This window comes from Oncorhynchus kisutch, unplaced genomic scaffold, assembly GCF_002021735.2.
Source record: "Oncorhynchus kisutch isolate 150728-3 unplaced genomic scaffold, Okis_V2 Okis06b-Okis10b_hom, whole genome shotgun sequence".
NCBI lineage: Eukaryota > Metazoa > Chordata > Actinopteri > Salmoniformes > Salmonidae > Oncorhynchus > Oncorhynchus kisutch.
Genome location: NW_022261983.1, coordinates 11,982,890 through 12,007,559, shown reverse-complemented (window position 1 = coordinate 12,007,559; position 24,670 = coordinate 11,982,890). Strand labels below are relative to the sequence as shown.

The 24,670-nt window shown below is 44.4% G+C and overlaps 1 protein-coding gene across 9 annotated transcripts in view; it reads right to left on the bottom strand.

Annotated features, from left to right (window-relative positions):
* The window catches only part of LOC109884605 (brain-specific angiogenesis inhibitor 1-associated protein 2-like), a 151,992-nt gene that overhangs the window by 5,623 nt on the left and 121,699 nt on the right, over positions 1-24,670 (bottom strand). Inside the window, exons 7-15 of one of the 9 annotated variants that reach the window (XR_004206801.1) lie at positions 20,579-20,731; positions 18,584-18,859; positions 14,733-14,900; positions 13,946-14,015; positions 13,350-13,551; positions 12,858-12,921; positions 11,555-11,708; positions 9,115-9,155; positions 345-387 (exon numbers count right to left, since the gene is read on the bottom strand). Coding sequence is in view for 8 of the 9 variants with exons in the window: in XM_031813842.1 (XP_031669702.1) it covers positions 3,777-3,870; positions 9,115-9,155; positions 11,555-11,708; positions 12,853-12,921; positions 13,350-13,551; positions 13,946-14,015; positions 14,733-14,900; positions 18,584-18,859; positions 20,579-20,731 (1,227 nt within the window). In the remaining variant the exon portion in view is untranslated. Of the gene's footprint in view, positions 1-344; positions 388-2,371; positions 4,617-9,114; positions 9,156-11,554; positions 11,709-12,852; positions 12,922-13,349; positions 13,552-13,945; positions 14,016-14,732; positions 14,901-18,583; positions 18,860-20,578; positions 20,732-24,670 lie in introns of those variants that run through there. The other 8 variants (XM_031813843.1, XM_031813844.1, XM_031813842.1 and 5 more) reach the window with 8 other exon arrangements.

The following is a 24,670-nucleotide window of genomic DNA, read 5'->3' as shown; positions in this document are numbered from 1 at the left end:
CCATGCTGTAGTGCTTATTATTGGAGTGAAGTGTTAAACATTTACTCTGAGAGTACAGAACAGACAGGCAGGGTTAGAAGGACTTAGAGTCTTCTGACACTTTTACCTCCATGGAAAAACATTATTTTGCAACCCAGGGCCTCCTGGATTGGCCGGAAGAAACCCCGCCTCAGGAAGGAAAGCCAATCAGAGAGGTCGAAGGTTGGAAAAGGAAAAAACAAAACAGGGATGTCCAGCACCTTACTGAAGCCAGACAGCCAATGACAGCCGAGAGAACCAGAGAGAGTGTGATTAGTTGGTTGGCTGAGTGAGTGAGCGAGCGGCGATGGAGGCTGGTGACTTACTGACGTCCTGTTCTTTCAGAACCGGGACATTTCTGGACCCAAACTGGAAGGTAAAGAAAACCCTTGGGTTTGACTGCCTTAGTGTGCATCCCAAACTGCACCGTATTCCCTATGCAGTGCACTACGTTTGAGTGTACTATGTAGGGAATAGGGTGCTTAAAGCTCATCTCTCATAGTGAAGTCATGCATAGTGAGGTCACAGTTCTTAAAGGCATTGGCACAGCTAGTTAGTCGGATGTCAGATGAACATACGTTAACTGATATACGGTTCATTTCCCAGGCACAAATTAAACCTGGTATATGTCCACAACTGAACCCTATTCTCTATTTAGTGCACTACTTTAGACCAGAGTCCTGATCAAAAGTAGTGCACTACTTTAGACCAGAGCCCTATTCTCTATATAGTGCACTACTTTAGACCAGAGTCCTGATCAAAAGTAGCGCACTATAAAGGGTTTAGGGTTCCATTTGGGAGGCAAACTATTCCTGGTTTAAAAATCATGGTTGCTTGAGAAATGATTATTTTTTTGTTCCAAGACTACAGGATTCATCTGTGTCTGGGAAACCAGCTCTTTGGACTGGATTTGTGAAGAACGATGGAAGACTGACAATACACATTTTCATGCCCTCAACTTAGCCAAGTCACAGCCTGATGTTTGCCTGCAGAGATGATGTGGAAAAAGCCTAACCACAGAGCTGTCAATGGGACTTGTGTGGCTGCTATAGCACAGCACCTTCTCTACTACAGGTCTCCACAACCAGGGTACTAGGACTATACACAGGGGGTACTAGGACTATACACAGGGGGTACTAGGACTATACACAGGGGGTACTAGGACTATACACAGGGGGTACTAGGATGTATCCTATGGCTTCAGGCTATAACCCTAATACAACTGGAAGTTCAAACAAACCAGGATTATATTCACATGGCAGCAAAACTAGAGAAATACTGTCTGAAGAAGGAGAGGGGGCAGGAAGGAAAGGAGAGGAGGCAGGAAGGAGAGGAGAGGAGGCAGGAAGGGAAAGGAGGTAGGAAGGAAAGGAGAGGAACACATCTATAGTGCCATTCACAAACACACACATTCACCACACACACTGATACTCAAATGGTTCAAATCACATCATGATGACGTGGCGATCAGAGCTTGGTTGCTATGGGACGCCAGAGGTAGTGCATAGAGGATGAGGTGGACAGGGAGAGGTAGGGATGAGGTGTGGACGATGCAGACGCCATGACAACAGACAATACTTCATATGTTTGGCCAGTACTGGTCCAAAACATACTGATGTCAATCAAAATAGAACAAATATTAAATTAAATCATTTCAAATATATATATATATATTTTTTAAAGTCATTAATTTGACAGAACAGATCTCTCCTCTGAACAAACTGTTTATTAATATATATATATATTTTTTAAAGCCATTAATTTGACAGAACAGATCTCTCCTCTGAACAAACTGTTTATTAATATATATATATTTTTTAAAGTCATTAATTTGACAGAACAGATCTCTCCTCTGAACAAACTGTTTATTAATATATATATATATTTTTTAAAGTCATTAATTTGACAGAACAGATCTCTCCTCTGAACAAACTGTTTATTAATATATATATATATTTTTGTAAAGTCATTAATTTGACAGAACAGATCTCTCCTCTGAACAAACTGTTTATTAATATATAGATATATTTTTTTAAAGTCATTAATTTGACAGAACAGATCTCTCCTCTGAACAAACTGTTTATTAATATATAGATATATTTTTTAAAGTCATTAATTTGACAGAACAGATCTCTCCTCTGAACAAACTGTTTATTAATATATAGATATATTTTTTAAAGTCATTAATTTGACAGAACAGATCTCTCCTCTGAACAAACTGTTTATTAATATATATATATATATTTTTTTAAAGCCATTAATTTGACAGAACAGATCTCTCCTCTGAACAAACTGTTTATTAATATATAGATATATTTTTTTAAAGTCATTAATTTGACAGAACAGATCTCTCCTCTGAACAAACTGTTTATTAATATATATATATATTTTTGTAAAGTCATTAATTTGACAGAACAGATCTCTCCTCTGAACAAACTGTTTATTAATATATAGATATATTTTATTTAGAATACTTTTTGTAAAAAGTCACCATACATTCAATGTCAAAGTTCAATAGTATCCCATTTCTGATCATTGCGCCGTAGCATGCTCAAAGATAATGACTTTTTATATTTTTCAAATCAATATTTTATATTTTTCTGGAAATCTTTTTACAACAACACTTAACGCATTTTTCAAAGAAATGAAGACCAAAAAAGGACATAATCACTCAGGACATACGATGATAATTATATTATTAAACATATTGTTTGTACTTTCTTTCAACTAGATCACAGCAGTTATGGAGAAAATTAGACAAAGGTCATGGAAGGTTCAAATGGTTGTAGAGGGGTCAATGATGACTGCCCCAACTGCTGAAAGAGCATATTCAGGGGTCAGAAAAGGTCCAAACTGAGCTCCATCAAGGAGTATCTGAAGGAAAATGAATATTTCAGACTGACCACTCATGGGATGGCTTGGAGGAGGTCCTAGAAAGGACTGGATGTATATAGTGTGATCTGCATTTGAAACCAGATCTATTTTGCACTGTGAAACATGTATTTATATTTTCAACAAAATAATCATCTTGATTTTAAGAATCATAAAAAGAGGAAAAAGACGAAATTCGTCCTGGATGGTAATGATCACCCAGACTAAAGTTGATAAAACAAAAGTTGATTCTTGCGTCAAATTTGAAAGAGGTTAAACTAAGAAATCAAATCAAATCAAGATATTTATATTCCACAACCTAAGTTGCACATTTAAACTACCACAGAAAAACAGGAACATTTCAGAAGTAAGGCATAATGACACCGTCGAAAACCCCCTCAAATCCACTTCAGCATTGACAGGTCACACCAGGCAATGAGTGCAACGCCACATAGTGTATATCAAAGGAACAACAGACAGAATATCTGCACAGCCTCAATGCAAACAAAGGCTACGTCCCAAACAGCACCTATTCCCCATAGAATGGGCCCTGGGCAAATGTACATAGGGAATAGGGTTCCATTTGACACATCCGAAGTCTCCATTATCATGTTGAGTCATTCCACGTGCTTTAGAAAAGCAGTTTAGTCCAGTTCAGTGGCTGAGTGAAGTACAATGACTGTATACAATGTTGATCTTTTTGGCACTTGTACCGTACACGAACATGTCTTTTCAGATTGAACAAAATGACACAACCATGTACATGCATGAAAGTCAAAGACAAGCAGTGGCAAAGGCAGTCTCTTGTTTGAGATTGAGAGTTAGTAGTGTCCATTTTGTCTCTCGCACAGACATTGATTAGATAAGAGAAGTTCAAAGTTAAGAGTTCAGAGTGGGAAACGCTGCAAGCCGATTGGTGGATGGGCTTCTCCCTGGCTCTCCCTCTCAGCGCCCTCCTCATCCTCTACCCACCAACCGCCACTGTCACCGCCACCGACCCGAGGAAGGAAGGAGTGAAGGAGGGATCAAGGAGAGGAAGAAAGGACAGAAAGGAGGGATGAGACTTGGAGCTCTTCCACTTGGAGAAGGAGTGCGTGGAAGCAGGGGGGAGGAGGGGGGATACAGGGAGACTGAGGGGGAGAGACCGGGAGGAGACTGAGGGGGAGAGACAGGGAGGAGACTGAGGGGGAGAGACAGGGAGGAGACTGAGGGGGAGAGACAGGGAGGAGACTGAGGGGGAGAGACAGGGAGGAGACTGAGGGGGAGAGACAGGGAGGAGACTGAGGGGGAGAGACAGGGAGGAGACTGAGGGGGAGAGACAGGGAGGAGACTGAGGGGGAGAGACAGGGAGGAGACTAAGGGGGAGAGACAGGGAGGAGAGACAGGGAGGAGAGACAGGGAGGAGACTAAGGGGGAGAGACAGGGAGGAGACTAAGGGGGAGAGACAGAGAGGAGACTAGGGGGGAGAGACAGGGAGGAGACTGAGGGGGAGAGACAGGGAGGAGACTGAGGGGGAGAGACAGGGAGGAGACTAAGGGGGAGAGACAGGGAGGAGACTAAGGGGTGAGATTGAGATGGAGAGACTAAGTGGTGAGATTGTTGGGAAGAGACTGAAAGGGGGGGGGGGGCTGGGAAGAGAGGGGGCGGCCCCTGTGCTATCCGGTAGGGAGCTGTCTCTGTCTGTCTGTTCTCACACTGTCGAAATCAATTTGCCATCGGGATCAGAACTGTGGAACAAGGAACAAAGAGAAAGGAAGCTTGCCAGGTGGGAAGAGAAGAGACACTCCGAGAGAAGATGGAGGGACAAGACAGCCACAAGGCAAGGATGGCAGGCAGGCAGGGGTGGATTTGGGAGGAGAGGGGTGCTGTACCATCAGCGTGTTTTGAGTGGATCAGTTTGAACAAGGCAAGGCACAGAATCACTCATCTTGATCACACAATGAGTAGTGATCAGTAGTTAGTTGAAGATCAGTGATTCTGCACAGTCAGACTGCAGTGTCGTCCATCTCAAACACACACACACGAGTAGCAAGTACTTCCCTCCCACCTAAACCTCCCACACCAAAACACACCTGGCTGCCATAGTTACCGAGATGGGACTCCCTTCATCAGGGTCATGTTCATTAGGACACACAAAACGCTTTGCAACAGACATTTGCATTTCTTATTGTACAAGTCCAGGTTAGTACCACTTGTTTGTCAGTTTTCCTCCGTTTGGTAACCTAATGAACACAACCCAGGCCTCTATATCTATCTGAGTATTAATGATGATAGCACAAAACTAACTTCTGAAGGGTAAAGAAATGGAATGTATTGATATTTGAATGTTTCACAGAATCACTTGTCTTCTTGAACAATATGCAAATTCAACCCAAGTAACCTAGAGGCCATTTGTGATGAGGTAATCCAAGTCATCTGGTTGGCAGTGGGGGTCTGGTGTAAGATGAGTTCAGTGCCTCTAGGGTGGAGACACCCTGGGCCTGTTAGGTCTATAAATACAAGATCTGACCCAGAATCAGATATTCAGGAACAAAAGGAGTATGTGAAACGACCATAGACTTGGATAGACAGCTCAAGTGCAACGAAGCCTGTTTTAGCATGGACAGCTCCATTGAGGACACCATTTTGAAGTAGTCAACTGGGTGGGACTTCCTGTTGATTATGGAAGGATCACATAATTCTATCCAGGTCATCAGGAGGGATCAGCCAATGAATGATACTACGGAACAAACATTATATAAATGGAGGCGGTTGTATATAGCCAACCTTGGATTTATACCTGTTCAGACAACAGACTACAGGTGGCAGTGTGGATCATTTCAGTTTGTTAACAGACTGTCAATAGAAGAAGAAGAAATTGCCTTCTTTCTTTTAAAGGAAAACTCCACCCAAAAGCGATCTTTTGGTATTTGTTTCATTGGTCCATTGTTGACATAGTCCCCAAGAAGTTTTTCATGTCAGCAAGATATGCAACTTTAAAAAAAAACTGAAATCATCCCCATAAAATACAGCATCATATTGATGGGATTTTTATTTTATTTTTTACGTTACATATGTTGAAAACTTGATTGCTGACAAGTAAAACATTTTTGGTACTACGTCAACAATGTACTAATGAAACAAATACCAAAAGATCGCTTTTGGGTGGAGTTTTCCTTTAAAATGGAGAAATCCCTCAATGGTGCTACCAATGCTGTCACAGAAGCCATTATGGCAAAGATGCAAAAAAGAGCTCGCTATCAAACTCTATGTAGAAGCACTTGTAGCGCCAGACCAGAGCTCATCAGAGCTCCAGCCTCACCAAGCAGTGATGTCAACATGAGGTCAGAATGATGTCATTCGATATGTCACAAGACACATACATACAAGTAAACACACACACACACATCTTCCCCATTGTCAGACAGACAGAAATAAATCAATCTCTTCGGATGAACCTAGGTTAACCCCTCCTCCCAGAGCAGTGGATCTGACTTCTGATTGGATTACAGAAACTAACTCTGTCCCAAATGAAACCCTATTCCTAATTATCTGCACTGCTTCTGAAAAGGGCCCATAGGGCTCTGGTCAAAAGTAGTGCACTATAGGGAATACGGTTTCATTGGGCTGGGGTTAAAAGTAGTGCACTATAGGGAATAGGGTGCCATTGGGCTGGGGTTAAAAGTAGTGCACTATAGGGAATAGGGTGCCATTGGGCTGGGGTTAAAAGTAGTGCACTATAGGGAATAGGGTGCCATTGGGCTGGGGTTAAAAGTAGTGCACTATAGGGAATAGGGTGCCATTGGGCTGGGGTTAAAAGTAGTGCACTATAGGGAATAGGGTGCCATTGGGCTGGGGTTAAAAGTAGTGCACTATAGGGAATAGGGTGCCATTGGGCTGGGGTTAAAAGTAGTGCACTATGTAGGGAATAGGGTGCCACTTGGGATAGAGTCAGTTTGAGAGACAAACATTGACTCAGAAACAGTTGGAGAATAAACCTTCTAGACACTAGTTATATGAAATGCTGTTGTCATTAAATGACAAGCCAATATAGCAGCTATGGAGTCTGAGGAAAAAGCAAGACCCCAAAAGAGGAGAAATGAAAGCTTCCTCAGAACTGGACATCCAAGACTGGTCTTATATAATATATGCCATTTAGCAGACACTTTTATCCAAAGCCTGAAGAGCTGCAGTGTCTCCAAGTTTGAACTCAAACTAAACAGCTAAACTTCCACATCAAAGCAATATTGGTCTTTAATGATCTACACTGAACAAAAATATAAACACAACATGTAAAGTGTTGGTCCCATGTTTCATGAGCTGAAATAGAAGATCCCCCATACGTACAAAACAGCTTATTTCTCTCAAATTCTGTGCACAAATTTGTTTACCTCCCTCCATTTCTTTTTTGCCAGGATAATCCATCCACCTGACAGGTGTGGCATATGAAGAAGCTGATTAAACAGCATGATTATTACACAGGTGCATCTTGTGCTGTTGACAATAAAAGGCCACTCTAAAATGTGCAGTCACACAACACAATGCTACAGATGTCCCAAATGTTTTGAGGGAGTGTGAAATTGACATGCTGACTGCAGGAATGTCCACAAGAGCTGTTGCCAGAGAATGTAATGTTAATTTCTCTACCATAAGCCGCGTCCAATGTCATTTTGGAGTATTTGGCAGTACGTCCAACCGGCCTCAACCACAGACCACGTGTAACCACAGACCACGTGTAACCACGCCAGCCCAGGACCTCCACATCCAGCTTCTTCACCTGCGGGATCGTCTGAGACCAGCCACCCAGACAGCTGATGAAACCGAGGCTTTGCACAACTGAAGAACTTCTGCAAAAACTGTCAGAAACAGTCACAGGGATATGCATACTTGTAGTCCTAATTAGGGTCTTGACCTGACAGGCATCGTAACAGACTTCGCTGGCCAATGGCACGCTGGAGAAGTGTGCTCTTCACAGATGAGTCCTGGTTTCAACTGTACCTGGCAGATGGCAGACGTGGTGTCATGTGGGCGAGCGGTTTGCTGATGTCAACGTTGTGAACAGAGTGCCCCCATGGTGGCGGAGGGGTTATGGTATGGGCAGGCAAAAGCTAAGGACAACGAACAAAATTGCATTTGAATCGATGGCAAATTGAATGCATAGAGATACCATGTCGAGATCCTGAGGCCGATTGTTGTTCCATTCATCCACTGCCATCACCTCATGTTTCAGCAAGATAATGTACGGCCCCATGTCGCAAGGATCTGTACACAATTCCTGGAAGCTGGAAATGTGCCAGTTCTTTCATGGCCTGCATACTCACCAAACATGTCATCCATTGAGCATGTTTGGGATGCTCTGGATCAATATGTACGACAGCGTGTTCCAGATCCCGCCAATATCCAGCAACTTTGCACAGCTATTCCACAGGCCTCAATCAACAGCCTGATCAACTCTATGGGAAGGTGATGTCGTGCTGCATGGGGTAAATGATGTTCACACCAGATACTGACTGGTTTTCTCATCTACTCCCCTACTGTTTTGTTTAAGGTATCTGTGACCAACAGATGCATATCTGTATTCCCAGTCATGTGAAATCCATAGATTAGGGCCTAATGAACTTATTCCAATTGACAGTTTTCCTTATGAATTGTAACTCATGTTGGCTTATATTTTTGTCCATTGTAGTTGTATTTTTCCTCTCATATCCCAGTCTAGTCAGTGCTGTGTATTTCTTTTTTTACATTTGAATTTTTACCCCCTTTTTTCTCCCCAATTTCGTGGTATCCAACTGTTAGTAGCTACTATCTTGTCTCATCACTACAACTCCTGTACGGGCTCGGGAGAGACGAAGGTCGAAAGTCATGCGTTCTCCGATATTCAACCCAACCAAGCCGCACTGCTTCTTAACACAGCGCGCATCCAACCCGGAAGCCAGCCGCACCAATGTGTCAGAGGAAACACCGTGCACCTGGCAACTTTGGTTAGCGCGCACTGCGCCCAGTCCGCCACAGTAGTTCACATTCATACAACATGGTGATCAGTCATTCATACCACTCAGTGTAACTACCAGGTCAGTGCAGTAGCTCACATTCATACTACATGGTGATCAGTCATTCATACCACTCAGTGTAACTACCAGGTCAGTGCAGTAGCTCACATTCATACTACATGGTGATCAGTCATTCATACCACTCAGTGTAACTACCAGGTCAGTAGTTCAGGGAGGTTGATAATAAGGTTCTTACCTTGCAGCAGCAAAGCGACTGTCATAGTCCTCAAGGGCAGGCTGAAACAGAAATGAGCATTATCATGACACAGTTCATTCCTACATTAGAACACTCCTTAACACACAGTTCATTCCTACATTAGAACACTCCTTAACACACAGTTCATTCCTACATTAGAACACTCCTTAACACACAGTTCATTCCTACATTAGAACACCCCTTAACACACAGTTCATTCCTACATTAGAACACTCCTTAACACACAGTTCATTCCTACATTAGAACACCCCTTAACACACAGTTCATTCCTACATTAGAACACCCCTTAACACACAGTTCATTCCTACATTAGAACACCCCTTAACACACAGTTCATTCCTACATTAGAACACTCCTTAACACACAGTTCATTCCTACATTAGAACACTCCTTAACACACAGTTCATTCCTACATTAGAACACTCCTTAACACACAGTTCATTCCTACATTAGAACACTCCTTAACACACAGTTCATTCCTACATTAGAACACTCCTTAACACACAGTTCATTCCTACATTAGAACACTCCTTAACACACAGTTCATTCCTACATTAGAACACTCCTTAACACACAGTTCATTCCTACATTAGAACACCCCTTAACACACAGTTCATTCCTACATTAGAACACTCCTTAACACACAGTTCATTCCTACATTAGAACACCCCTTAACACACAGTTCATTCCTACATTAGAACACCCCTTAACACACAGTTCATTCCTACATTAGAACACCCCTTAACACACAGTTCATTCCTACATTAGAACACTCCTTAACACACAGTTCATTCCTACATTAGAACACTCCTTAACACACAGTTCATTCCTACATTAGAACACTCCTTAACACACAGTTCATTCCTACATTAGAACACTCCTTAACACACAGTTCATTCCTACATTAGAACACCCCTTAACACACAGTTCATTCCTACATTAGAACACTCCTTAACACACAATGCATTCCTACATTAGAACACCCCTTAACACACAGTTCATTCCTACATTAGAACACTCCTTAACACACAGTTCATTCCTACATTAGAACACTCCTTAACACACAGTTCATTCCTACATTAGAACACTCCTTAACACACAATGCATTCCTACATTAGAACACTCCTTAACACAGTTCATTCCTACATTAGAACACTCCTTAACACACAGTTCATTCCTACATTAGAACACTCCTTAACACACAATGCATTCCTACATTAGAACACTCCTTAACACACAGTTCATTCCTACATTAGAACACTCCTTAACACACAGTTCATTCCTACATTAGAACACCCCTTAACACACAGTTCATTCCTACATTAGAACACTCCTTAACACACAGTTCATTCCTACATTAGAACACTCCTTAACACACAGTTCATTCCTACATTAGAACACTCCTTAACACACAGTTCATTCCTACATTAGAACACCCCTTAACACACAGTTCATTCCTACATTAGAACACTCCTTAACACACAGTTCATTCCTACATTAGAACACTCCTTAACACACAGTTCATTCCTACATTAGAACACTCCTTAACACACAGTTCATTCCTACATTAGAACACTCCTTAACACACAATGCATTCCTACATTAGAACACTCCTTAACACACAGTTCATTCCTACATTAGAACACTCCTTAACACACAGTTCATTCCTACATTAGAACACTCCTTAACACACAATGCATTCCTACATTAGAACACTCCTTAACACACAGTTCATTCCTACATTAGAACACTCCTTAACACACAGTTCATTCCTACATTAGAACACTCCTTAAAACTTCTTATGGCTGGGGGAAATATTGAGTAGCTTGGATGAATAAGGTTCCCAGAGTAAACTGTCTGCTACTCAGGCCCAGTTGCTACTATATGCATATTATTAGTGGATTTGGATAGAAAACACTTTCAGAAAGTCTCATGTATAAAAGCAGTTATTGATAGAGAACCTCCAGCAGATGGCGCCAGAGCCACGTTCCTACTCTATATCCCTGTGTTCTCCTGCAGTATTACTCCTTACAGTACATAGTGTTAACAGAACAATACAGAAAACTGACTGGAGTCCTCCAGATAGCCAATCAGACCAGACACCTCTACTCTCCAGACTGAATCAACCACAGTGGATTACTGGGAAGATGGTGTGTTCTGAGTGGGAGATTCTGTCTGGAGTCCTCCAGATAGCCAATCAGACCAGACACCTCTACTCTCCAGACTGAATCAACCTCAGTGGATTATTGGGAAGAGGGCGTGTTCTGAGTGGGAGATTGTGTTTGTCTTTAGAAGTATATGGCTGTCTGTTTCAGTTGTGTAGAGAAAATGGTGTAGGGCCGTGGCCTGGTGTGTGTCAGCGTCCATCCATCTGTGTGTCAGCATCTGTCCGACTGCGTGTTCGCTCACAAACACTGACCTGTGTGGTAAAGCCTGCCATGCTGTAGGGCCTGGGTCTGCTCTGTGCCAGGCTCTGTGCCAGCAGGCGGGCAGTCAGGCCGTAGTCGGGCATGGGCAGAGACATGTCGCTCTCCAGCAGGTTCCCAGTGCTGCTGCTCTTCCCATGGTGCAGACTGGAGGGGACAGCAATCATTCAGTCAATCAAATCAATCTTTACTGAACGTGAAGAGATGAGATAGTATTGATTTATTTAGCTCCTTTGCACCCCATTATTTCTATCTCTACTTTGCACCTTCTTCCACTGCAAATCTACCATTCCAGTGTTTTACTTGCTATATTGTACTTACTTTGCCATCATGGCCTTTTTTTTGCCTTTACCTCCCTAATCTCACCTCATTTGCTCACATTGTATATAGACTTATTTTTCTACTGTATTATTGACTGTATGTTTGTTTTACTCCATGTGTAACTCTGTGTTGTTGTATGTGTCAAACTGCTTTATCTTGGCCAGGTCGCAATTGTAAATGAGAACTTGTTCTCAACTTGCCTACCTGGTTAAATAAAGGTGAAATATATATATATTTTTTTAAATGGACATTATCATATTATTGTTCCAGCCTGAACGGTATAGTACTGGCTAGGATATTATCTACTTACTTCACCTGAATGGTATAGTACTGGCTAGGATATTATCTACTTACTTCACCTGAACGGTATAGTACTGGCTAGGATATTATCTACTTACTTCACCTGAACGGTATAGTACTGGCTAGGATATTATCTACTTACTTCACCTGAACGGTATAGTACTGGCTAGGATATGATCTACTTACTTCACCTGAACGGTATAGTACTGGCTAGGATATTATCTACTTACTTCACCTGAACAGTATAGTACTGGCTAGGATATTATCTACTTACTTCACCTGAACGGTATAGTACTGGCTAGGATATTATCTACTTACTTCACCTGAACGGTATAGTACTGGCTAGGATATTATCTACTTACTTCACCTGAACGGTATAGTACTGGCTAGGATATGATCTACTTACTTCACCTGAACGGTATAGTACTGGCTAGGATATTATCTACTTACTTCACCTGAATGGTATAGTACTGGCTAGGATATTATCTACTTACTTCACCTGAACAGTATAGTACTGGTTAGGATATTATCTACTTACTTCACCTGAACGGTATAGTACTGGCTAGGATATTATCTACTTACTTCACCTGAACAGTATAGTACTGGCTAGGATATTATCTACTTACTTCACCTGAACGGTACAGTACTGGCTAGGATATTATCTACTTACTTCACCTGGAGCTTCTCCTTCTCACTCTCTGGCAGCACACGTGTGTAAGAGAAGGGGAACCAGCCACGCCTGAGGGGGGAAACAGGTAAGATGAGTTAAGATGAAGACACATGCTGGAAACTACATTAGATCTGAATCCTCTTGAGATCTGCGGTTAACTCTGACTTCTGTGGAAATCACGCATTGATGTTTAACCAAAGACTTGCGCAAAATCCTCAGTTCTGAATGTCAGTCTGCAGGTTCATATGCAGCACAGGAGGTTGGTGACATCTTCATTGGGGAGGATGGGCTCATGGTAATGGCTGGAGCGGAGTAAGTGGAATGGTATCAAATGCATCAAACACATTGTTTCCATGGTTTCCAGGTGTTTGATGCCATTCCATTGACTCCGTTCCAGACATTATTATGAGCCGTCCTCCCCTCAGCAGCCCCCATTGATATGTAGTACTGAACACACAAGCTTTCATTCCATGTCTCTGTGACAGACAGACACTTACATCTTGTTCTTCTCGTTCTCCCCATAGTGCCATCCATCACGGGCCTCTGGGACCAGCAGGGTGATGATGTCTCCCTCAGAGAAGCTGAGCAGGGTGCTGTTGTCTCCGGCCGCGTGGGAGAAGATGGCCTGGACACGGGCACGACCGTTCTTCTCCAGCCCCGCTGCCATGGAGCTAGACCTGGGCAGGGTACGGGTCTCACCTGGGGCCGGGATGTAGAAGGGGGACATCAGTGTCACGCTACACAGCACTATGTGGCTCCTGGAAGAGTTTTTACTAAGGAAGATGCTATGTTAGTTGCTAATTTAGTTACTAAGACTAGCTGATTCACAACGTCATTGTTATTCCCATCTGCTTTGAGGAGATTAACCCGTTTACGTGACGCTGGCAGTATACGGTTCTCTTACCAGACAGTAACGTAACAGTATACAGTTATCTACCAGAGATGAGCAGAGTTAGCTTAAGTTCTCTTACCAGACAGTAACGTAACAGTTATCTACCAGAGACGAGCAGAGTTAGCTTAAGTTCTCTTACAAGACAATAACAGTATACAGTTATCTACCAGAGACTAGCAGAGTTATCTTAAGTTCTCTTACCAACAGAGGTCTTGTTCTTGGCAGGCTGGGGCCTGCGGACGGGCAGGGTATTGGAGTAGTGCTCACTGACCTGCATAGAGATACATGCATTACCCGTATATTATCTACATGACCTGTATATTATCTACATACAGTGTGTGTGTGTGTGTGTGTGTGTGTGTGTGTGTGTGTGTGAGTGTGAGTGTGTGTGTGTGTGTGTGTGTGTGTGTGTGAGTGTGTGTGTGAGTGTGTGTGTGAGTGTGTGTGTGTGTGTGTGGTGAGTGTGTGTGTGTGTGTGTGAGTGTGTGTGTGTGTGTGAGTGTGTGTGTGAGTGTGTGTGTGAGTGTGAGTGTGTGTGAGTGTGTGTGTGTGAGTGAGTGTGTGTGTGTGAGTGAGATTATATATATATGCTCAGTAGACAGTTTATTAGGTACACTACCCCGTTCATGAAAATAGATCACTCCTACAGACAGTGAGTCACGTAGCTGTGGCTTGCTTTATAAATCAGGCAGGCAGGCATCGAGGCATTCAGTTACTGTTCAATTGAACATTAGAATGGGCAAAAACAAAATGACCTAAGCGATCACCGATCACATAGAACGCTTCTCAACCAATCACATTGCTTGTTTTGACCCAGTGTAGAAACAACAGTTACAGAATCATCTGCATCCACTTGAATATTAACAGACACACATTTACAAAACATTTTAGCATTAGCAGACACTAAGATGGATCCCTGGAGGATATCAATTGTACAATATACTACCAGTATATATACTATCTATTTAATTCTGTGTTCTGTGCTGACCTGTCTCTGGGTGGGGGCCTGTCCCTGGGGTAGGGAAGGGGCCTGGGGGGAGGAGGGTCTTCCTTGGAGCTGGGAGACTGACACCCCCCCCTCTGTCCAGTACTCTTCCTCTCCGTGGAGTCCTGTCGTACCGTTCACCATGGACATCCCATCTGAACCCATCAGCCTCTGGAAACACGGAACATATACATTCAGAAACATGCACTACAGCAGGGATCATCAACTAGATTTAGCTGCAGGCAACAACAAAATGATTGAGCGCTGGTATCTATAGTGTGTGTGTGTGTGTGGGAGAAGCTACAGTATATCCATATACAGTCTGGTATCTATAGTGTGTGTGGGAGAAGCCAACCCCCAACATCTGATGGGGGTGGGGCCAAATCAAATCTGATGGGGGTGGGGCCAAATCAAATCTGATGGGGGTGGGGCCAAATCAAATCTGATGGGGGTGGGGCCAAATCAAATCTGATGGGGGTGGGGCCAAATCAAATCTGATGGGGGTGGGGCCAAATCAAATCTGATGGGGGTGGGGCCAAATCAAATCTGATGGGGGTGGGGCCCAATCTAATCTGATGGGGGTGGGGCCCAATCTAATCTGATGGGGGTGGGGCCCAATCTAATCTGATGGGGGTGGGGCCCAATCTAATCTGATGGGGGTGGGGCCCAATCAAATCTGATGGGGGTGGGGCCCAATCAAATCTGATGGGGGTGGGGCCCAATCAAATCTGATGGGGGTGGGACCCAATCTAATCTGATGGGGGTGGGGCCCAATCTAATCTGATGGGGGTGGGGCCCAATCAAATCTGATGGGGTGGGGCCCAATAAAATCTGATGGGGGTGGGGCCCAATAAAATCTGATGGGGGTGGGGCCAAATCAAATATGATGGGGGTGGGGCCAAATCAAATATGATGGGGGTGGGGCCAAATCAAATATGATGGGGGTGGGGCCAAATCAAATATGATGGGGGTACCCACAACCGTACCCGCACCCACACCCACACCCGTACCCACATCCGCACCCGCAGCAACTTTGTGAGCAAAACATTTTAGCGGCCCCCCTCTTGACAGCAGAGAGAACTTTTAGAGGTCATTTCCTGCAATTCTTCACCTTCTGCCATGGAGCATAGAGACGATTTAACCAGTTTGTTGACTGACTTCCTGGGGATTTATTCAAAAAGTGAAATGATGGATAAAAGCTTTTGGCAAAGACCCAGTTAGAGAATTAATATTCAGACAGAGGTGTTGTTCATAGGTCATATGTAAAGCCTCCACTTCTCATCTTACAAAACGAGTGTAATACCTAATTAATAAGCTGCATCATTAAAAGTGTAATATGTAAATGAGTAGTTTAGTTTCCCCACCGAGGGCCAGAAGTCTCTGGCTTACAGGCTGATTTAGTCTGTTTACTCAGGAAGCAGAGACAATTTATTCACAGACACACACTCGCCTGAAATCCAAGCTTAAATTAAGAGTATCAATTAATTTGTTGTAATTAGGTGTGTATTCTCTACATTTCTTATATACTCATATTATTATTAGCCCTTAAATGACTTAAACTGTTCAAACAAAATCAACTTCCAGACTGCCCCAACTCGGGATGCTTGAAAATATATTTTGGGTAGCATTTAGACTTTTTAAACTATAACAATATTTAAATGAGCTCCTAATGCATTTCAAATGGGGGGGAAACAGGCCATAGACTTGAATGGTAAAACATGTCATTTCTATTCATCTCCTCTTTCCCCGTTTAAACTGTCAACTCCAAACTGACCCAAATTAGATTCATTGCATTCAGATAACGTTTATACTTCCTGAAACCATTTTTTAAATGTCAATAAAAGCTCCCTAGGCTCGAATGGGAAGTATTTGGATTCGACTCTGATGTTAAACCGTTTAAGATATCAATGTCAAACTAATGTTTGTTCAGAGATGTTCAGACTGACCCAACTTAGAATGCACACATTCAGATTTAATACTGTTTATATATTTTTTCAAATATAAGCATTTAAAATGTGCCTACATTTACATGGGTTTGAATGAGAACCACAGTAATACAAGACCAACTTTAAAACATTCAGGCTGTCCTAACTTCAAGATCGGTATCAACTTTAACTATATAAATGTGCACAAAATAAACCACCAACAGTAAGTCTTGAACCATTCAAGCTATAGGCACCAAAACCAACTTTCACAGGTACAGGCTATCAATCAATCAATTGATCCTTCACAAGCTAGCGTGCACACCACATTTTCTTCAGGATATGCACTTCTAGAGTTATGTTAGAGGCTGTTCTGTCGTCTTCAAAGATATTGTATGCTTCCCTGTGCTTCATATATTTGACACCTTTAGCTGCTCTGACTCCTTTACCGCTTACCGCTCTGACACCTTTACCGCTCTGACTCCTTTACCGCTCTGACTCCTTTACCGCTCTGACTCCTTTACCGCTCTGACTCCTTTACTGCTTACCGCTCTGACTCCTTTACCGCTCTGACTCCTTTACCGCTCTGACTCCTTTACCGCTTACCGCTCTGACTCCTTTACCGCTCTGACACCTTTAACTGCTCTGACTCCTTTACCGCTCTGACTCCTTTACCGCTCTGACACCTTTACCGCTCTGACACCTTTACCGCTCTGACACCTTTACCGCTCTGACACCTTTACCGCTCTGACACCTTTACCGCTCTGACACCTTTACCGCTCTGACACCTTTACCGCTCTGACACCTTTACCTATCTGATTGCATTAAACCTCTTATTTTGGTAGGAAATAATGGGGATCCATAAAAACTCCAAGAAGAGTAGCTGCTGTCTTGGCAGGAACTAATGGGGATCCATAATAAACCCCAGGAAGAGTAGCTGTTGTCTTGGCAGGAACTAATGGGGATCCATAATAAACCCCAGGAAGAGTAGCTGCTGCCTGGCAGGAACTAATGGGGATCCATAATAAACCCCAGGAAGAGTAGCTGCTGTCTTGGCAGGAACTAATGGGGATCCATAATAAACCCCAGGAAGAGTAGCTGCTGTCTTGGCAGGAACTAATGGGGATCCATAATAAACCCCAGGAAGAGTAGCTGCTGTCTTGGCAGGAACTAATGGGGATCCATAATAAACCCCAGGAAGAGTAGCTGCTGTCTTGGCAGGAACTAATGGGGATCCATAATAAACCCCAGGAAGAGTAGCTGCTGTCTTGGCAGGAACTAATGGGGATCCATAATAAACCCCAGGAAGAGTAGCTGCTGTCTTGGCAGGAACTAATGGGGATCCATAATAAACCCCAGGAAGAGTAGCTGCTGTCTTGGCAGGAACTAATGGGGATCCATAATAAACCCCAGGAAGAGTAGCTGCTGCTTTGGTAGGAACTAATAAAAACCAATACAATTCACAGCTGAATATTAATATCCCCAACACCTACAGAGTGAGAGAAACCTTCCCCAGACATCAACATTACCAGCCCGCTCACCCAGCCCCACCACTCACCGCCTGGTTCCCCAGCCCCACCACTCACCGCTCGGTGCCCCAGCCCACCACTCACCGCCTGGTTCCCCAGCCCCACCACTCACCGCCTGGTTCCCCAGCCCCACCACTCACCGCTCGGTGCCCCAGCCCAACACTCACCGCCTGGTGCCCCAGCCCAACACTCAGTGCCCCAGCCCACCACTCACCGCCTGGTGCCCCAGCCCACCACTCACCGCCTGGTGCCCCAGCCCACCACTCACCGCCTGGTGCCCCAGCCCACCACTCACCGCCTGGTGCCCCATCCCACCACTCACCGCCTGGTGCCCCAGCCCAACACTCACCGCCTGGTGCCCCAGCCCAACACTCACCGCCTGGTGCCCCAGCCCAACACTCACCGCCTGGTGCCCCAGCCCACCACCCATGAAGACGGCCAGTTCTGGGGGGACAGGGAGTGGCTGAGCCCCGGGGATGGGGTCAGAGATGACCAGGTTGGACAGGTTAGACTTGGAGGTGTTCAGGGGGCTGGAGCCCCCCATGGTCAGGGAAGCGGTGCCCGTGCTGGACCCGGAGCCCATCTGCTGGGCTAGGAGCATGGCCCGCTCTGGTAGCTTGTTGGGGTCTGAACAAGCCTGCTGCCATACTGGGATCTTCTGGGTCAGCAGGTCTTTACCCTGGACAGATAGAGATCAATCAATAAGTCAACACACACCAGATGAGTCTATAGACAACAGTCATTGATTAGTGTAACACGTGGAAGCTGTAACACATGACTACGTTTTAGAGATCTACTTCTCTAGAGATGGAAGCTATAAAACACGACTAAGATTTAGAGATCCACTTCTTTAGATCCTTGTCGTCTTGACTACAACGTCTGCCACACCAAGCTCTTCTGATCTAACACACATCATCACCTTGAAGATCTCCAGTCATCTTTCATGGTAACTTTCACTCTCCCTCCAACATTCCTGTTCCTCTCTTATATTCCCTCTCTGTCTGTGTTCCAAATGGCTCTCTATTCCCACCCTACTTTGTATGGGCTCTGGGCTAAACTAGTGCACTATGTAGGGAATAGGGTGCCATTTAAGAGACAGCCTCTATTCAGCCCCATTCATCCCAGAGAGCAGAGCAGCTTCCCTGTGTGTCCCTGTGTGTGTGTGTGTGTGTGTAACCAACCAGGCTGCGTCAATGAGTCCCAGGTGACTCAGACCACAACCTAGATGCTTCGCTGCGGCAGCTGTACTCTCACTCTTGCTCGCCAGTCTCTCTTACTCACTCCGTCTCTCTCTGTGTCTCTCTCTCTCTGTGCATCTCTCTCTTTCCCCTCTCTCCGACAGGACTCTTCAGCACAGCCTTTGAGCTCTTCCCACACACACCCCCGTGCTGATTAAACCACTGGACTCCATGTTCTAGAAATGGTCAGCAGCAGTATGTGTGTTTGTACGTACTTGTCGCCCCCTCCCCCCCACCACACACACACACACACACACACACACACACACACACACCAACCCTCCCTCCTTAGTGATCCCAGGAAACAGCTGCACTAACACCCACCCATCCACCCACACCTGTACAACCTCTTTACATATCCTCCTCTCCATAACGTTTCTCAGGAAATACGGTATTATTCATATGCAGCAATGAAATAGACTATGAATATTATATCAACTGGATCTATCATGAAGCCAGAACATCTCCTAACAGCCTGTCATATATTATGTCCCAAATGGTAACCTTTCAAAGAGGGCCCTGGTCTACATAGGGAATAGGGTGCCATTTGGGATGATACCTTAATCGGTTTTGACAAATAGAGTTGTGATGAGATGACCCCAGGCCAAGGTCACAGAGTTATATATACACACTTTGCACATTCTTCCATTGCAAATCTACCATTCCAGTGTTTTACTTGCTATATTGTATTTACTTAGCCACCATGGCCTTTTTTTTGCCTTTACCTCCCTTATCTCACCTCATTGGCTCACATTGTATATAGACTTGTTTATACTGTATTATTGACTGTATGTTTGTTTTACTCCATGTGTAACTCTGTGTCGTTGTATGTGTCGAACTGCTTTGCTTTATCTTGGCCAGGTCGCAATTGTAAATGAGAACTTGTTCTCAACTTGCCTACCTGGTTAAATAAAGGTGAAATAAAATAAAACACACACACAATATATCTATATATATATAATAATAATAATATAATATTACAGAGAAGTATAGGCTTATCATTCAGTTATATGACCATTATAAACAGCAGAAAATATTACTGATTACACCATTGAGACAGATACCAAACCCATGCATTTTACATTGCCACCTGGACAACAACCCCCCCCCCCCCACCACACACACCACCACCCCACAGAGCCAGTTGTGTTAACCCTTACCTTGCCGTGGTAGGCGCTGCTGTTCTTGGCCACAGCACACTGTCTGTCCACCAGGAAACAGTACCTCCTGCGCTCCTCAGACAGGGCAGTCTTGTAGCCCTCTGCTATGAAGGTGTCCAGTTCACTCTGCTTACTACTGATGGTCTCCACAAACTACAGGACAAAACACAGGACACAAGAGGTGAGACAGTGGCCCTCCAAAAACACACCTTTATATGTTAGGACAAAACACTAAGTCCATGTAAACTGTGTTGCAAACAGCCATTGTGCACCTGTGTGTGTTGATAATGAACTCCGTAATAACAGTGTCAGGTATGTCTGTGTGTTGATAATGAACTCCGTAGTAACAGTGGCAGGTCTTTCTGTGTGTTGATAATGAACTCCGTAATAACAGTGGCAGGTCTTTCTGTGTGTTGATAATGAACTCCGTAATAACAGTGGCAGGTCTTTCTGTGTGTTGATAATGAACTCTGTAATAACAGTGGCAGGTCTTTCTGTGTGTTGATAATGAACTCCGTAATAACAGTGGCAGGTCTTTCTGTGTGTTGATAATGAACTCCGTAATAACAGTGGCAGGTACGTCTGTGTGTTGATAATGAACTTCATAATAACAGTGGCAGGTCTTTCTGTGTGTTGATAATGAACTTCATAATAACAGTGGCAGGTCTTTCTGTGTGTTGATAATGAACTTCATAATAACAGTGGCATTCCTATGTGTGAACACTCATTCTGGGAAAGAGAGTTTATTCATCTCCGACACACTGGAGATCAGATATATGACTCTGTTCCAACACACACACGCGCACACACACACACACACACACAGACAAGAGTGGAGCTCCCAGCCAGTCAGCCATTGTTATTGACTTGTATCATATCTCTACAGTGTGAGTGACAGACAGTATCTAATGAGACCACTCTCTCACTCTCGATCCACACACAATACAGAAATCTCACAACAATCATATTCAATCATAATACCCTATTCTCCCGTAGCTTCATCAGTCGAGGCTGATTAGAGCCGAAAGGAACGAGGCTGATTAGAACTGAAAGGAACGAGGCTGATTAGAGCTGAAAGGAACGAGGCTGATTAGAGCTGAAAGGAACGAGGCTGATTAGAGCTGAAAGGAACGAGGCTGATTAGAACTGAAAGGAACGAGGCTGATTAGATTTGAAATGTGCCACTATACACTGAGCTCTGAGGTGTATTCATTAGACGAAGACCAGAGCGAACAGTTGAAAAAAATGTTTTGTAATGGAAAATGTTTACTCCAAATGGAAAACCTTTGCAACAAAAAGGAGAGTTCAGTTTTCTTCCATTAGGTTGTTTGGTTTGAGTTGACAGAGCAGTTACACATCTTCACCAGCGCTGGGCACTGTTTCCCCACTGACTAACAGTGGACACCTGTACATTGCAATTTCAACTGCGTTGGAATCAACAAAACCAGACAGATGAAACTGAACAACATCAAAACTACTTTAGTTAGATGAAATAGCTTGTGCATTAGGATAAACCCACCAACTATCCTTTACAACAACTCAGAGCAGACAAAACCTGAGATGGAAGGATCATGACTAGAGATTCCTGTCTCTGTGTGTGTGTGTCTGTGTGTGTGTGTGTGTGTGTGTGTGTGTGTGTGTGTGTGTGTGTCTGTGTCCGTGTGTGTGTGTGTCTGTGTCCCCTAGCCAGAGTAGAGCAATAAAGCGAGTCAGTAGTCGTGATGGGAGCCATTTCAATGAACCATTACAGCACAGAATGGATACAGAAGTCTGACAAGATGAAGAATGTTTTATTCTCTCTTTTTGTTAGTTATTTCTGTTTCGTGAAAAAGTTAGACTGCTGTGGAATGAGTCACGCTACATACTGCAGAGCGAGAGAGCGAGGGAGAGAAAAGACAGTATCTGGACCAGCACGTTTGAAAAGACTGACATTTCAGCCTGTTTTGGTGGGATGGAGCTTTGGCCTGCCTGGGTCAGGTGGTGGCTGAGGTCAGGCTCAGGTGGTGGCTGAGGTCAGGCTCAGGTGGTGGCTGAGGTCAGGCGGTGGCTGAGGTCCATGATGATCTTCTCTGCCTTCCTGTGACATTTCTTCAGCCTCCTGAGGTTGAAGAGGTGCTATTGCACCTTTGTCACCACACTGTCTGTGTGAGTGGACCCTTTCAGATTGTCAGTGATGTGCAAGCAGAGGAACTTGACGCTTTTCACCCTCTCCAGAGCAGCCCCATCGATGTGGATGGGGGTGTGTTCTCTCTGCAAGTCCACGATCCGCTCCTTTGTTTTGTTGACATTAAAGGAGAGGCTATTTTCCACCAGGGCTCTCACCTCCTCCTTGTAGGCTGTCACTGTTAGTAATCAGGCCTACAACTGTTGTATCATCGGCAAACTTAATGATCGAGTGAGTAGGAGATCAATAGTCAAGTCCATTATTCAAGACCAAGGAAGCTCCACTAATACTTATAGCCTGTTCATTTCTGCACTGTGTGTAGGTGATGGGCCCATGCTACATGTATCCAGCAGAGCTGAGCATCAAAGACTAATAAAAGAATGAACATGATGCTGTTCCTGTGCTTTATATCTCTCTCTCTCTCATTAGAGTGTCTAGTTTGACAAACAGGTGCCAAAAGAACAGACACTGGACAGAGGAACTATGCCGAGAAGGCCAGCATCCCGAAGTCGCCTCTTCACTGTGTACACACACACACACACACACACACACACACACACACACACACACACACACACACACACAGAAATGTCAGAATGATAATTATCTCTATTTATGTCAGCTTTTATTTCTTTCATCACATTCCCAGTGGGTCAGACATTTACATACACTCAATTAGTATTTGGCAGCATTGCCTTTAAATTGTTTAACTTGGGTCAAACGTTTTGGGTAGTCTTCCACAAGCTTCCCACAATAAGTTGGGTGAATTGTGTCCCATTCCACCTGACAGAGCTGGTGGAACTGAGTCAGGTTTGTAGACCTCTTTGCTTGCCCACACATTTTCTATAGGATTGAGGTCAGGGCTTTGTGATGGCCACTCCAATACCTTGACTTTGTTGTCCTTAAGCCATTTTGCCACAACTTTGGAAGCATGCTTGGGGTCATTGACCATTTGGAAGACCCAGTTGCGACCAAGCTTTAACTGATGTCTTGAGGTGTTCCTTCAATATATCCACATCATTTTCCATCCTCATGATGCCATGTATTTTGTGAAGTGCATCAGTCCCTCCATCAGTCCCTCCTGCAGCAAAGCACCCCCACAACATGTTGTTGGCATGGTATTCTTCGGCTTGCAAGCCTCCCCCATTTTCCTCTAATAGCATTTCTCTAATAGCATTACCATGTTAGATATAGTCCCCCCAGGCTGGTGAGGTACTACTGTAGCTGGCTGCTGTTCCCAGGCTGGTGAGGTACTACTGTAGCTGGCTGCTGTTCCCAGGCTGTGAGGTCTACTGTAGCTGGCTGCTGTTCCTAGGCTGGTGAGGTACTACTGTAGCTGGCTGCTGTTCCCAGGCTGGTGAGGTACTACTGTAGCTGGCTGCTGTTCCCAGGCTGGTGAGGTACTACTGTAGCTGGCTGCTGTTCCCAGGCTGGTGAGGTACTGTAGCTGGTGCCTGTACTGGCTGCTGTTCCCAGGCTGGTGAGGTACTACTGTAGCTGGCTGCTGTTCCCAGGCTGGTGAGGTACTACTGTAGCTGGCTGCTGTTCCCAGGCTGGTGAGGTACTACTGTAGCTGGCTGCTTTCCCAGGCTGGTGAGGTACTACTGTAGCTGGCTGCTGTTCCCAGGCTGGTGAGGTACTACTGTAGCTGGCTGCTGTTCCCAGGCTGGTGAGGTACTACTGTAGCTGGCTGCTGTTCCCAGGCTGGTGAGGTACTACTGTAGCTGGCTGCTGTTCCCAGGCTGGTGAGGTACTACTGTAGCTGGCTGCTGTTCCCAGGCTGGTGAGGTACTACTGTAGCTGGCTGCTGTTTCCCAGGCTGGTGAGGTACTACTGTAGCTGGCTGCTGTTCCCAGGCTGGTGAGGTACTACTGTAGCTGGCTGCTGTTCCCAGGCTGGTGAGGTACTACTGTAGCTGGCTGCTGTTC